We start from the raw sequence: 13,388 nt of genomic DNA, 5'->3' as shown, positions 1-13,388 counted from the left end.
GACACGGCCCACAGTCTGCACACGGCCCACAGTCTGGACACGGCCCACAGACTGGACACGGCCCACAGTTGGACACGGCCCACAGTCTGGACACGGCCCATAGTCTGGACACGGCCCACAGTCTGGACACGGCCCACAGTTGGACACGGCCCACAGTCTGCACACGGCCCACAGTCTGGGAACGGCCCACAGACTGGGAATGGCCCACAGACTGGACACGGCACACAGACTGGACACGGCCCACAGTCTGGGAACGGCCCACAGACTGGACACGGCCCACAGTCTGCACACGGCCCACAGTCTGGACACGGCCCACAGACTGGACACGGCCCACAGTTGGACACGGCCCACAGTCTGCACACGGCCCACAGTCTGGGAACGGCCCACAGACTGGGAATGGCCCACAGACTGGACACGGCACACAGACTGGACACGGCCCACAGTCTGGGAACGGCCCACAGACTGGACACGGCCCACAGTCTGGACACGGCCCACAGTCTGGGAACGGCCCACAGACTGGACATGGCCCACAGTCTGGACACGGCCCACAGTCTGGGAATGGCCCACAGACTGGACACGGCCCACAGTCTGGGAATGGCCCACAGACTGGACACGGCACACAGACTGGACACGGCCCACAGTCTGGGAACGGCCCACAGACTGGGAATGGCCCACAGACTGGACACGGCACACAGACTGGACACGGCCCACAGTCTGGGAACGGCCCACAGACTGGACACGGCCCACAGTCTGGACACGGCCCACAGTCTGGGAACGGCCCACAGTCTGGACACGGCCCACAGTCTGCACACGGCCCACAGTCTGCACACGGCCCACAGTCTGGGAACGGCCCACAGACTGGACACGGCCCACAGTCTGGACACGGCCCACAGTCTGCACACGGCCCACAGTCTGCACACGGCCCACAGTCTGGGAACGGCCCACAGTCTGGACATGGCCCACAGTCTGGACACGGCCCACAGTCTGGACACGGCCCACAGTCTGCACACGGCCCACAGTCTGCACACGGCCCACAGTCTGGGAACGGCCCACAGACTGGACACGGCCCACAGTCTGGACACGGCCCACAGTCTGGGAACGGCCCACAGGCTGGACATGGCCCACAGTCTGGACACGGCCCACAGTCTGGGAACGGCCCACAGGCTGGACATGGCCCACAGTCTGGACACGGCCCACAGACTGGACACGGCCCACAGACTGGACATGGCCCACAGTCTGGACACGGCCCACAGTCTGGGAACGGCCCACAGTCTGGACACGGCCCACAGTCTGGGAACGGCCCACAGACTGGACACAGCCCACAGTCTGGACATGGCCCACAGTTTGGACACGGCCCACAGACTGGACACGGCCCACAGACTGGACACGGCCCACAGTCTGGACATGGCCCACAGTCTGGACGGCCCACAGTCTGGGAACGGCCCACAGGCTGGACATGGCCCACAGTCTGGACACGGCCCACAGTCTGGGAACGGCCCACAGGCTGGACATGGCCCACAGTCTGGACATGGCCCACAGTCTGGGAACGGCCCACAGGCTGGACATGGCCCACAGGCTGGACATGGCCCACAGTCTGGGAACGGCCCACAGGCTGGACATGGCCCACAGTCTGGACATGGCCCACAGTCTGGGAACGGCCCACAGTCTGGGAACGGCCCACAGGCTGGACATGGCCCACAGTCTGGGAACGGCCCACAGTCTGGGAACGGCCCACAGGCTGGACATGGCCCACAGGCTGGACATGGCCCACAGTCTGGGAACGGCCCACAGGCTGGACATGGCCCACAGGCTGGACATGGCCCACAGTCTGGGAACGGCCCACAGGCTGGACATGGCCCACAGTTTGGACACGGCCCACAGTCTGGGAACGGCCCACAGTTGGACATGGCCCACAGTCTGGACATAGCCCACAGGCTGGACACGGCCCACAGTCTGGACACGGCCCACAGTCTGGACATGGCCCACAGTCTGGACAGGGCCCACAGGCTGGACATGGCCCACAGTCTGGACACGGCCCACAGTCTGGGAACGGCCCACAGGCTGGACATGGCCCACAGTCTGGACACGGCCCACAGTTGGACATGGCCCACAGTCTGGACACGGCCCACAGTCTGGACATGGCCCACAGTCTGGACAGGGCCCACAGTCTGGGAACGGCCCACAGGCTGGACATGGCCCACAGTCTGGACATGGCCCACAGTCTGGACATAGCCCACAGTCTGGACACGGCCCACAGTCTGGACATGGCCCACAGTCTGGACACAGCCCACAGTCTGGGAACGGCCCACAGGCTGGACATGGCCCACGGTCTCGACACGGCCCACAGTCTGGGAACGGTCCACAGTCTGGACATGGCCCACAGTCTGGACACGGCCCACAGTCTGGACACGGCCCAAAGTCTGGACACAGCCCACAGTTGGATGGCCCACAGTCTGGACATGGCCCACAGGCTGGACATGGCCCACAGTTGGACATGGCCCACAGTCTGGACATGGCCCACAGTCTGGGAACGGCCCACAGTCTGGACATGGCCCACAGTCTGGACACGGCCCACAGTCTGGACACGGCCCACAGTCTGGACATGGCCCACAGTCTGGACACGGCCCACAGTCTGGACATGGCCCACAGTCTGGACATGGCCCACAGTCTGGGAACGGCCCACAGTCTGGACATGGCCCACAGTCTGGGAACGGCCCACAGTCTGGACATGGCCCACAGTCTGGACACGGCCCACAGTCTGGACACGGCCCACAGTCTGGGAACGGCCCACAGGCTGGACATGACCCACAGTCTGGACACGGCCCACAGTCTGGACACGGCCCACAGTCTGGGAACGGCCCACAGTCTGGACATGGCCCACAGTCTGGGAATGGCCCACAGGCTGGACATGGCCCACAGTCTGGACATGGCCCACAGTCTGGGAACGGCCCACAGTCTGGACACGGCCCACAGTCTGGACATGGCCCACAGTCTCGACACGGCCCACAGTCTGGACATGGCCCACAGTCTGGACATGGCCCACAGTCTGGGAATGGCCCACAGGCTGGACACGGCCCACAGTCTGGACATGGCCCACAGTCTGGGAATGGCCCACAGGCTGGACATGGCCCACAGTCTGGACATGGCCCACAGTCTGGGAACGGCCCACAGGCTGGACATGGCCCACAGTCTGGGAACGGCCCACAGTCTGGACATGGCCCACAGTCTGGACATGGCCCACAGGCTGGACATGGCCCACAGTCTGGACACGGCCCACAGTCTGGGAACAGCCCACAGGCTGGACATGGCCCACATTCTGGACGGCCCACAGTCTGGACACGGCCCACAGGCTGGGAACGGCCCACAGGTTGGACATGGCCCACAGTCTGGACACGGCCCACAGGCTGGGAACGGCCCACAGGCTGGGAACGGCCCACAGGTTGGACATGGCCCACAGTCTGGACATGGCCCACAGTCTGGGAACGGCCCACAGGCTGGACATGGCCCACAGGCTGGACATGGCCCACAGTCTGGGAATGACCCACAGTCTGGACATGGCCCACAGTCTGGACACGGCCCACAGGCTGGACACGGCCCACAGTCTGGACACGGCCCACAGTCTGGACACGGCCCACAGTCTGGACATGGCCCACAGTCTGGGAATGGCCCACAGTCTGGGAACAGCCCACAGGCTGGACACGGCCCACAGTCTGGACATGGCCCACAGTCTCGACACGGCCCACAGTCTGGACACGGCCCACAGTCTGGACACGGCCCACAGTCTGGACACGGCCCACAGTCTCGACACGGCCCACAGTCTGGACACGGCCCACAGTCTGGACATGGCCCACAGTCTCGACACGGCCCACAGTCTGGACACGGCCCACAGTCTCGACACGGCCCACAGTCTGGACACGGCCCACAGTCTGGACATGGCCCACAGTCTGGGAATGGCCCACAGTCTGGACATGGCCCACAGTCTGGACACGGCCCACAGTCTGGACATGGCCCACAGTCTGGACACGGCCCACAGTCTGGACACGGCCCACAGTCTCGACACGGCCCACAGTCTGGACACGGCCCACAGTCTGGACACGGCCCATAGTCTGGACACGGCCCACAGTCTGGACATAGAGGACTTTGGATTGAAGAAGAGTTGTGGCTAGAGACCTATCTCATCAAGTCTCTCTCCTGGCATTTCCAGGGGCCTTCACTGTGCCTGGACCGTAACACTTAAGCCTCTTTCCCCATTTTCCCTGAATTTTGCCAATGATTGATGGCGGAGAAAGTGGGTAAGATTTTAGAAACAATAATCAGTGAAAAAAGTTAACACACACTTGGAGAGCTTTGAGTTTATTAAAGAGAGCCAGCACAGATTTGTAAAAGGCAGATCATGCTTGACGAATCTAATCTTTTTTTTGATGAAGTAACAGAGAAGGTTGATGAAGGGAAAGCAATGGCTCTTGTCTACATGGACTAAGAACGACTTTGACAAAGTAGTGCATAAAAGGCTAGTTAACAAAATTGAGGCTCTTGGAACAGGAGGGTCAGTGTCACCTTGGATAAAAAAAACATTGGCTTAAGGACAGAAAACAGTGAGTCGTGATAAAAATTTTTTCCAGACTGCAGGATGGTAGACAGTGGTATTCCCCAAGGATAAATTTGGGACCACTGCATTATTTTGATATAAATAAATGACTTAGATATTGAATACAGAATAAAATTTCAAAATTTAACAATGATACCAAACTAGGAAGTGTGGCAAACAGTGAGGAAAATACTAATAATCTGCAACAGGACATAGATAGGCTAGCAGAATGGGCAGACAGGTAGGAGATGGAATTTAATACAAAGAAATGTGAGAGGATGCATTTTGGCAGAAGGGATAGGGAGAGACAATATGGACTCAATGGCACAGTTATATGTGTGCAGGAACAGAGGGACCTGGGGATTCATGTGCATAGGTCTTTAAAGTTGGCAGGACATATTGAGAGAGTAGTTAGCAAATCTTGGGCTTCATAAATAGTGGTATTGAGTACAAAAGCAGAGAAGTTGTGCTGAACCTTTATAAAGCTCTGGTTCGGCCACAGCTCGAGTTTTGTGTCCAGTTTTGGTCACCACAGTTTAGGAAGGGTGTGAGGGTCTTTGAGAGGATGTAGAGGAGATTTACTAGAATGGTTCCAGGGATGAGGAATTTTAGCTACAAAGTTAGGTTTGAGAAACTAGGGCTGTTCTCCTTGTAGCAAAGGATATTGAGGGGAGATTTGATAGAGGTGTACAAGATTCTGACATGTCTAGATAAGGTAGACAAAAAAAAGCTGTTCCCATTAGCTGATGGTACAAGGTCTAGGGGACACAGATTGAAGGTTTTGGGCAAGAGATGCAGGAGGAACATGGGAAATGACTTTTTTTTATGCAGAGGGTGGTAATGAGCTGGAGCTCGCTGCCTACTAGGGCGGTGGAAGCAGAGACAATCAATGATTTCAAAAGGAAATTGGATGGGCACTTGAAGGAAATAAACTTGCAGGGCTACAGGGATAAAGTGGGGGAATGGGATTGATTGGATTGCTCAACAGGGAGCTGGCATGGTCTCAGTGGGCTGAATGGCCTCCTGCTGTGGTATTATGAGTCTATGGCATATATAAGAATGCAAAGGCCTCCAGATTTCTGAGGCTCTCTGACATTGAAGCTGCCTGAAGATTCACTTGCATTCCCTCCTCCAGCAGATCTTTTGGCCTCCTGGGTCTTTACTGCTGTATGTCTGACTCCACCATACTATGGAATCACTGTGGATATCTGCCAATTCCCATTGCCCAAAGATCTGGATTTGAGGATCCCCTTTTTCCGATTGATCCCAATTTTTAAGGGGCATCAATATGATGCCAAGTCCTGATGCAAACTCTGAGGGGTGCTGCCTGGTGAAGGACCTGACCATCTTAATAGCCAGTTCTCGTTTGAAACAATGCCCCCACAGTTATGAACTTGGCCTAATCTATCCGTGGGCCAGGTTTCAGGAGGCCACAGCCAGGGACCTGCAGGAATGGTCCCCTGCCATCAGTGCAGGGAATAGTGCGGGAAGGGGGCAAGGAAGGGGGAGGGGAGAAGTTGGTACATGAATTGGAGGCGATTGGGGGGGTTGATAAGTGGTTCAGGGGCCAGGGCAAGGGAGGTTCCTGCTCTTGCTGGCTCACAAGGAAGCTTAAAATTAAATTTAAATACCCAGTGGAAATCTTCTGGCCCACAATCTCCCTCCCAACAGGTCTACCCTGATCACTGCTTTCCTCCACCACACTTCACCACCTCCTACTCCCTTGCCCCCCTCATCCTCTCTGCCTTCCCTTGCCCTATCCTTCTTTCCTCCCTGCTTTTCCCTCCCTCTACTCCATCCCATTCACATACACCTGTGTTCCCTGACATATATTGGCTCCAAGTGCAGCAATGCCTCAATTAACCTCCTCCAGCCCTACAAATCTTTGAGATGTGTGCACTCTTCTCCAATTCTGACTTCTTGCACCTCTCAGATTTTAATGGACTCCACCATGGGCAGCTGTGCCTGTGCCCTATGATGTAGGAATTCTGGGCTATGGGAATGGAATAACCAATTCTTTTCAATGAAGGGAATGGGAATGTCGCAGTAAAATGATTCGACCACAAAGTTATCCAATTCTTTTGAAGCCAGGTTTAATGTCCATGAGTCCTTTATCGATTCTTTCCAGTGTAAATGTATCTTCAGCTATCGTTCCCTACGTAACAATCCTCAACCCAATGCTTATCTCAATAAAATACTCACCGTCTCAACTGTTATTCCATTGTATACAGGCATGTTAGCCTATGCTCTTTTTTTCTCTCCTCAGATTTGTCTTCTGATTTTCTCCCTTCAATCTCCCATTTCCATTTGCTGCTGTAGTGCAGCTGCCAGTCTGTACTAGGGTGTGTTTTGGTGGATGCCAACTCCTCTAGCATCTCACCCAGCTGTCTGTATTCATGGTGTGAAACAGTGGCTATCACTGCTCTTGGACATTCCTGTTCTCAGACAGTGTTTCCACATGTATGCACCATCAGGGGTCTCCAGATATTGATTGCTGCAACCCAGGCTGCTCAGACCCAGCTCATCCAGCCAAATGTAACAGCTCAACTCACAACCCAGCTAGAGTCAGCTAATTAAGCATAGCCCAGGGGAACCTGACACCTTCTCAGGGGCTGTTATTCTCAGCCTTTACCCACTGAGCCACTGATTGTACTTGTACTATGAGAGAATTTTTGATTCACACCCGAATCCCAAGACTGTATTGTCCTTTCACAGCCTGGTCTCGCACCATACCATCTAATCACAGACAAGTCCAGCAATATATAATCATTTACATTGGCTTTCCTCTATAAATTTGTTAACATTATTGTGTCCATGAGATTTCGAAATTAATTAAATTTGGTGGCAGCTTCCTTCAACGTGAAATGCCCAACTAGTCCAAGGCGCTTGGACCATTTGTTCAATTAGTATGTGCATCACTTTATCTGCTCATAGAGCGAACCTCTTTGGCTTCTTTTTCTGTGATAAGCCAGAGAGGATCACAGAGAAGGAGTGCTGGGCGCTTTGCCTCCTCATCCACTTATGCTTTATCACCTCTGTGACTCTCCCGTCCAGGAAATATGTGTCGACTTCCCCCCACCTTTCAGACACACCCTTGATATAGATTGCACCCCTGTACTGGAAGGTAAAGCCACGGGTCTGGAGAATGGTGTAGGTTTCCTTTGGCACCTGGATCTTGCCACTGATGCCAGTACTGTCCATGCGACTGGCAAGGTTCACTGTTGCACCCCAGATGTCAAATTGTGGCTTATTGGCTCCAATAACTCCAGAAACTGCAGGTCCCTGTGTGATCCCTGGCAAAGGGGAAAAGGGCAGCAATTAGAAACATTCTCAACCAACCTCACTCAGCTACTCACCTACAGTCAACCATGGGCCTACACTTTTCTGGGAGGGGTGGAAGGAGGGGAGGGGGAGTGGTTTGGGGCAGGCAGAGGGGATGGGGAAGGGGGACAGAGAGGGGGAGGGGAGGGAGGGAGGAAATGGAAGGAGAGGGGAGTCCCATCGACCTGAATTCATCTTTTAATGATTTGGATGTTTAGGGAACCAAGATGGCTGAAATGCCAAAAACTGTCGTGCTCAGGCCCTTCCACCAGGCTGAAGCCAATATCCATGGTCAAACCAAAGAAACCCTTGGGCCGGGATTTTTTTCCTGGCATCATGGATAGGAACATAGAAGCAGGAGTAGGCCATTCAGCCTGTCAAGCTTGCTCTGCCATTCAATACGATCATGGATGATCATCTACCTCAATGCCACTTTCCCACGCTATCCCCATAGACTATGATGTCATTAGCATTCAGATATCTATTGATTTCTGTCTTAAACATGCTCAATGATTGAGCTTCTACAGCCCTCTGGGGTAGACAATTCCACAGATTCACCACCCTCTGAGTGAAGAAATTCCTCCTCATCTCAGTCTTAAATGTCTACCCCTCATTCTGAGACTGTGTCCCCGGTTCTAGACTCAGCAGCCAGAGGAAACCTTCTATCTACATCCACCCTGTTACACCCTGTAAGAATTTTGTAAGTTTCAATGAGATCACCTCTCATTCTTCTAAACTCTAAAGAATACAGGCCCAGTTTCCCCAATCTCTCCTCATAAGACAATCCCGTCATCCCAAGGATTAGTCTGGTGAACCTCCGTTGCACTCCCTCGATGGCAAATCTACCTTTCCTTAGATGAGGAGACCAAAACTGTACACAATACTCAAAGTGTAGTCTCACCAAGGCTCCATACAAATGCAGCAAGACTTCCTTACTCCTGTACTCAAAACCCCTTGCAATAAAGGCCAACATACCTTTTACCTTTCTAATTGCTTGCTGTACCTGCATGCTAGCTTTTAGTGACTCATGAACAAGGACACCCAGGTCCCTTTGGACATCAACACTTCCCAATCTCTCACCATTTAAGAAATACTCTGTTTTGCTGTTTTTCTACCGAAGTGGATCACTTCACACTTATTCACATTACATTCCATCTGCTCCCGTCCTCGACCTCCGTCAAGAACCCCGTGTAGCCTCTTCTGTGGTAGGCCTGCCAAATTAATTGTCAATTAGGCACTTAACTGGACAGTGGAGGGCCTTCCATGGGATCAAGGACCCCGGAGATAGAAGTCCCGCCCTCAGAGCTGTCAGCCAATTAGAGGCCTGTAAGAAATGGGACCCTTTAATAAATGATACGTCTCAGAGTGATAGAAACTTCTTATAAAAACAGTAGGCATAGTATGAAATAAACCCACAAAGAAGCTGATGGAGACGAATACCCCTCCAGATCCTTCTTCCCCTTCACCTCCCTCTCACCCCACCCCTTCTGATCTGACCCCTTGCCGTGTATTCACTATACCCTCTGACCTTCCCCATCTGATGATGAATGTTCTGTACTCAGCAAAGGTCTCAGTTTTATCCCCTTACGCCCCCACCTCAATGAATTTCGCGCTCGGCATGACGTTGAGCTCTTCTTCCGTCACCTCCGCCTCCGGGCTCACTTCTTTGACCAGGAGTCCTCCCCCCGACCAGCAGACCCATTCACCCGCCTCCAGCATTCTCCCTCTACCTGGACCCCTCCCCCTGGCCACTTACCCGCTCTTGATCTCTTCATTGAAAACTGTCGGCGAGACATTGGTCATCTCAATTTCTCTGCCCCCCTCACTCACTCTAACCTGTCTCCCTCTGAACTTCCCGCACTCCATTCTCTCAGGTCTAACCCCGACATGGTCATCAAACCTGAGACAAGGGTGGTGCTGTTGTTGTCTGGCGTACCGACCTCTACCTTGCAGAGGCTCAGCGCCAACTCACAGACTCTTCTTCCTACTTGCCCCTGGACCATGACCCCACCATCGAACATCAAGCTTCTGTCCACAGGACTGTCACTGACCTCATCTCCTCTGGAGATCTTCCCTCTACAGCTTCCAACCTCATAGTCCCACAACCCTGGACAGCCCGCTTCTACCTCCTTCCCAAAATCCACAAACGGGACTGTCCCGGCAGACCCATTGTGTCAGCCTGCTCCTGCCCCACTGAACTTATTTCTTCATATCTTGACTCTATCTTTTCTCTGCTGGTCCAGTCTTTTCCCACCTACATCCGTGACTCTTCTGACGCCCTACATCATTTTGACAATTTCCAGTTTCCTGGCCATAACCGCCTCCTCTTCACTATGGACGTCCAATCGCTCTACACCTCCATCCCCCACCAGGATGGTTTGAGGGCTCTCCGCTTCTTCCTGGAACAGAGGCCCAACCAGTCCCCATCCACCACCACCCTCCTCCGCCTGGCTGAACTTGTTCTCACATTGAACAACTTCTCCTTCAACTCCACGCACTTCCTTCAAGTAAAAGGTGTTGCCATGGGTACCCGCATGGGTCCTAGTTATGCCTGTCTTTTTGTGGGATATGTCGAACATTCCATGTTCCAGTCCTACTCAGGCCCCCTCCGCCAACTCTTTTTCCAGTACATTGATGACTGTATCGGAGCCGTTTTCTGCTCCCGCCCCGAACTGGAAAACTTTATAAACTTTGCTTCTAATTTCCACCCTTCTCTCACCTTTACATGGTCCATCTCCGACACTTCCCTTCCCTTCCTCGACTTCTCTGTCTCCATCTCTGGTGATGGGCTGTCAACTAATATCCATTATAAACCCACCGACTCTCACAGCTACCTCGACTACACTTCTTCACACCCTGCCTCCTGTAAGGACTCCATTCCATTCTCCCAGTTTCTCCGTCTCCGACGCATCTGCTCTGATGATGCAACCTTCCACAATGGCACTTCTGATACATCTTCCCCTTTTTCCTCAACCGAGGATTCCCCCCGACTGTGGTTGACAGGGCCTTCAACCGTGTCCGGCCCATTTCCCACACCTCTACCCTCACCCCTTCCCCTCCCTCCCAGAACCGTGACAGGGTTCCCCTTGTCCTCACTTTCCACCCCATCAGCCTCCATATCCAAAGGATCATCCTCCGCCATTTCCGCCACTTCCAGCGTGATGCCACTAACAAACGCATCTTCCCCTCCCTTCCCCTGTCAGCGTTCTAAAGGGTTTATTCCCTCCACGACACCCTGGTTCACTCCTCCATTACCCCCACCACCTCATTCCCTTCCCACAGTACCTTCCCCTGCAATCGCAGGAGGTATAATACCTGCCCATTTACCTCTTCTCTCCTCACTATCTAAGGCCCCAAAAACTCCTTTCAGGTGAAGCAGCAATTTACTTGTACTTCTTTCAATGTAGTATACTGTATTCGCTGCTCACAATGTGGTCTCCTCGACATTGGGGAGACCAAATGCAGACTGGGTGACCGCTTTGCGGAATACCTCTGCTCAGTCCGAAAGCATGACCCTGAGCTTCCGGTTGCTTGCCATTTCAACACTCCCCCCTGCTCTCATGCCCACATCTCTGTCCTGGGCTTTTATCTTTTTTAAATTTTTTTTTACAGATACAGCACTGAAACAGGCCCTTCGGCCCACCAAGTCTGTGCCGACCAGCAACCACCCATTTATACTAACCCTACAGTAATCCCATATTCCCTATCACCACCCTACACTAGGGGCAATTTATAACAGCCAATTTACCTACCACCTGCAAGTCTTTGGATGTGGGAGGAAACCGGAGCACCCGGCGAAAACCCACACAGACACAGGGAGAACTTGCAAACTCCGCTAGAATTTGCGGAGTTCCAGTGAACATCAATGCAAGCTCGAGGAACAGCATCTCATTTACCAATTAAGCACACGACAGCCTGCCGGACTGAACACTGAGTTCAATCATTTCAGAGCATGACCGGCCCCCCTTTTTATTTTTAGTTACTTTTTTCATTTTTCTTTTCTATTGGTTTATTTTATTTTGGTCTGTTTAGTTTGGTTCTACTGTGCCTACCCACTGTTTTTTTTCATGTTTGTGCTTGGGACCAGGGCTGTTCATTTTTCTGTCCATTAACACCCTCTCTGTACAAACGCTTTGTCTTTCAGCACATCATTAACATACCGTTTGCCTTTGTTCCATGACCTTCTGGTCAGTTATTCTCTGTGACCTTGTCCTATCAACACCTCTTTTGTTATCTCTTGCCCCACCCCTGCTTTATTTGCTTAAAACCTTTTACATTTCTAATGTCAGTTTTGCCAGTTCTGACGAGCAACCAGAATATGTTAGAATTCTTTGTCAAGATGGAGAGTGACGTAGTTGATTCTGAGACAAGGGTCCTGAATCTTAGAAAAGGAAACTACGAAGGTATGAGGCGTGAGTTGGCAATGACGGTTTGGAAAATGTTACTCAAATGGATGACAGTGGATAGGCAATGGCAAACATTTAAAGAGTGCATGGATGAACTGCAACAGTTGTTTATTCCTGTCTGGCGCAAAAGTAAAACGGGAAAGGTAGCCAAACAATGGCTTACAAGGGAAATTAGAGATAGCATTAGATCCAAGGAAGAGGCACACAAATTCACCAGAAAAAACAACAGACCTGAGGATTGGGAGCAGTTTAGAATTCAGCAAAGGAGGGCCAAAGGATTGATTAAGAAGGGGAAAATAGAGTACAAGAGTAAGCTTGTGGGGAACAGAAAAACTGACTGGAAAAGTTTCTATAGGTATGTGAAGAGAAAAAGATTGGTGAAGACAAATGTAGGTCCCTTACAGTCAGAAACAGGGGAATTTATTTTGGGGACCAAAGAAATGGCTGACCAACTAAATGCATACTTTGGTTCTGTCTTCACAAAGGAGGACACAAATAACATACCAGAAATGTTGGGGAACACAGGGTTTAGTGAGAGAGAAGAACTGAAAGAAATCAGTATTAGTAGAGAAATGGTGCTGGGGAAATTGATGAGACTGAAAGCTGATAAATCCCCAGGTCCTGATAATCTACATCCCAGAATACTTAAGGAAGTGGCCCCAGAAATAGTGGATGCATTGGTGGTCATCTTCCAAGATTCTATAGACTCTGGAACAGTTCCTACAGATTGGAGGGTAGCTAATGTAACCCCACTATTTAAAAAGGGAGGTAGAGAGAAAGCAGGGAATTATAGACCAGTCAGCCTGACATCGGCAGTGGGGAAAATTCTAGAGTCCATTACCAAAGTTTTTATAGCAGAGCACTTGGAGAAGTGGTTGAATTGGGCAGAGTCAGCATGGATTTACGAAAAGGAAATCATGCTTCACAAATCTACTAGAATTCTTCGAGGATGTAACGAGTAGAGTTGATGAGGGGGAGCCAGTGGATGTGGTTTATTTGGACTTTCAGAAGGCTTTCGACAAAGTCCCACATAAGAGATTAGCATGTAAAATTAAAGCGCATGGGATTGGGGG

The 13,388-nt window shown here is 52.2% G+C and overlaps 1 protein-coding gene across 1 annotated transcript in view; it reads right to left on the bottom strand.

The window, feature by feature from the left end:
- Positions 1–7,516: 7,516 nt before the first annotated feature.
- LOC137366348 (adenylate cyclase type 8-like) overlaps positions 7,517–13,388 on the bottom strand; it is a 266,926-nt gene continuing 261,054 nt past the window's right edge. Inside the window, exon 26 of the mRNA XM_068028243.1 lies at positions 7,517–7,881. Within this exon, the coding sequence (XP_067884344.1) occupies positions 7,517–7,881 (365 nt within the window). The remainder of the gene's footprint in view (positions 7,882–13,388) is intronic.

This window comes from Heterodontus francisci, unplaced genomic scaffold, assembly GCF_036365525.1.
Source record: "Heterodontus francisci isolate sHetFra1 unplaced genomic scaffold, sHetFra1.hap1 HAP1_SCAFFOLD_377, whole genome shotgun sequence".
NCBI classification, from domain to species: Eukaryota; Metazoa; Chordata; class Chondrichthyes; order Heterodontiformes; family Heterodontidae; genus Heterodontus; species Heterodontus francisci.
This window is presented reverse-complemented; position numbering and strand designations above follow the sequence as displayed.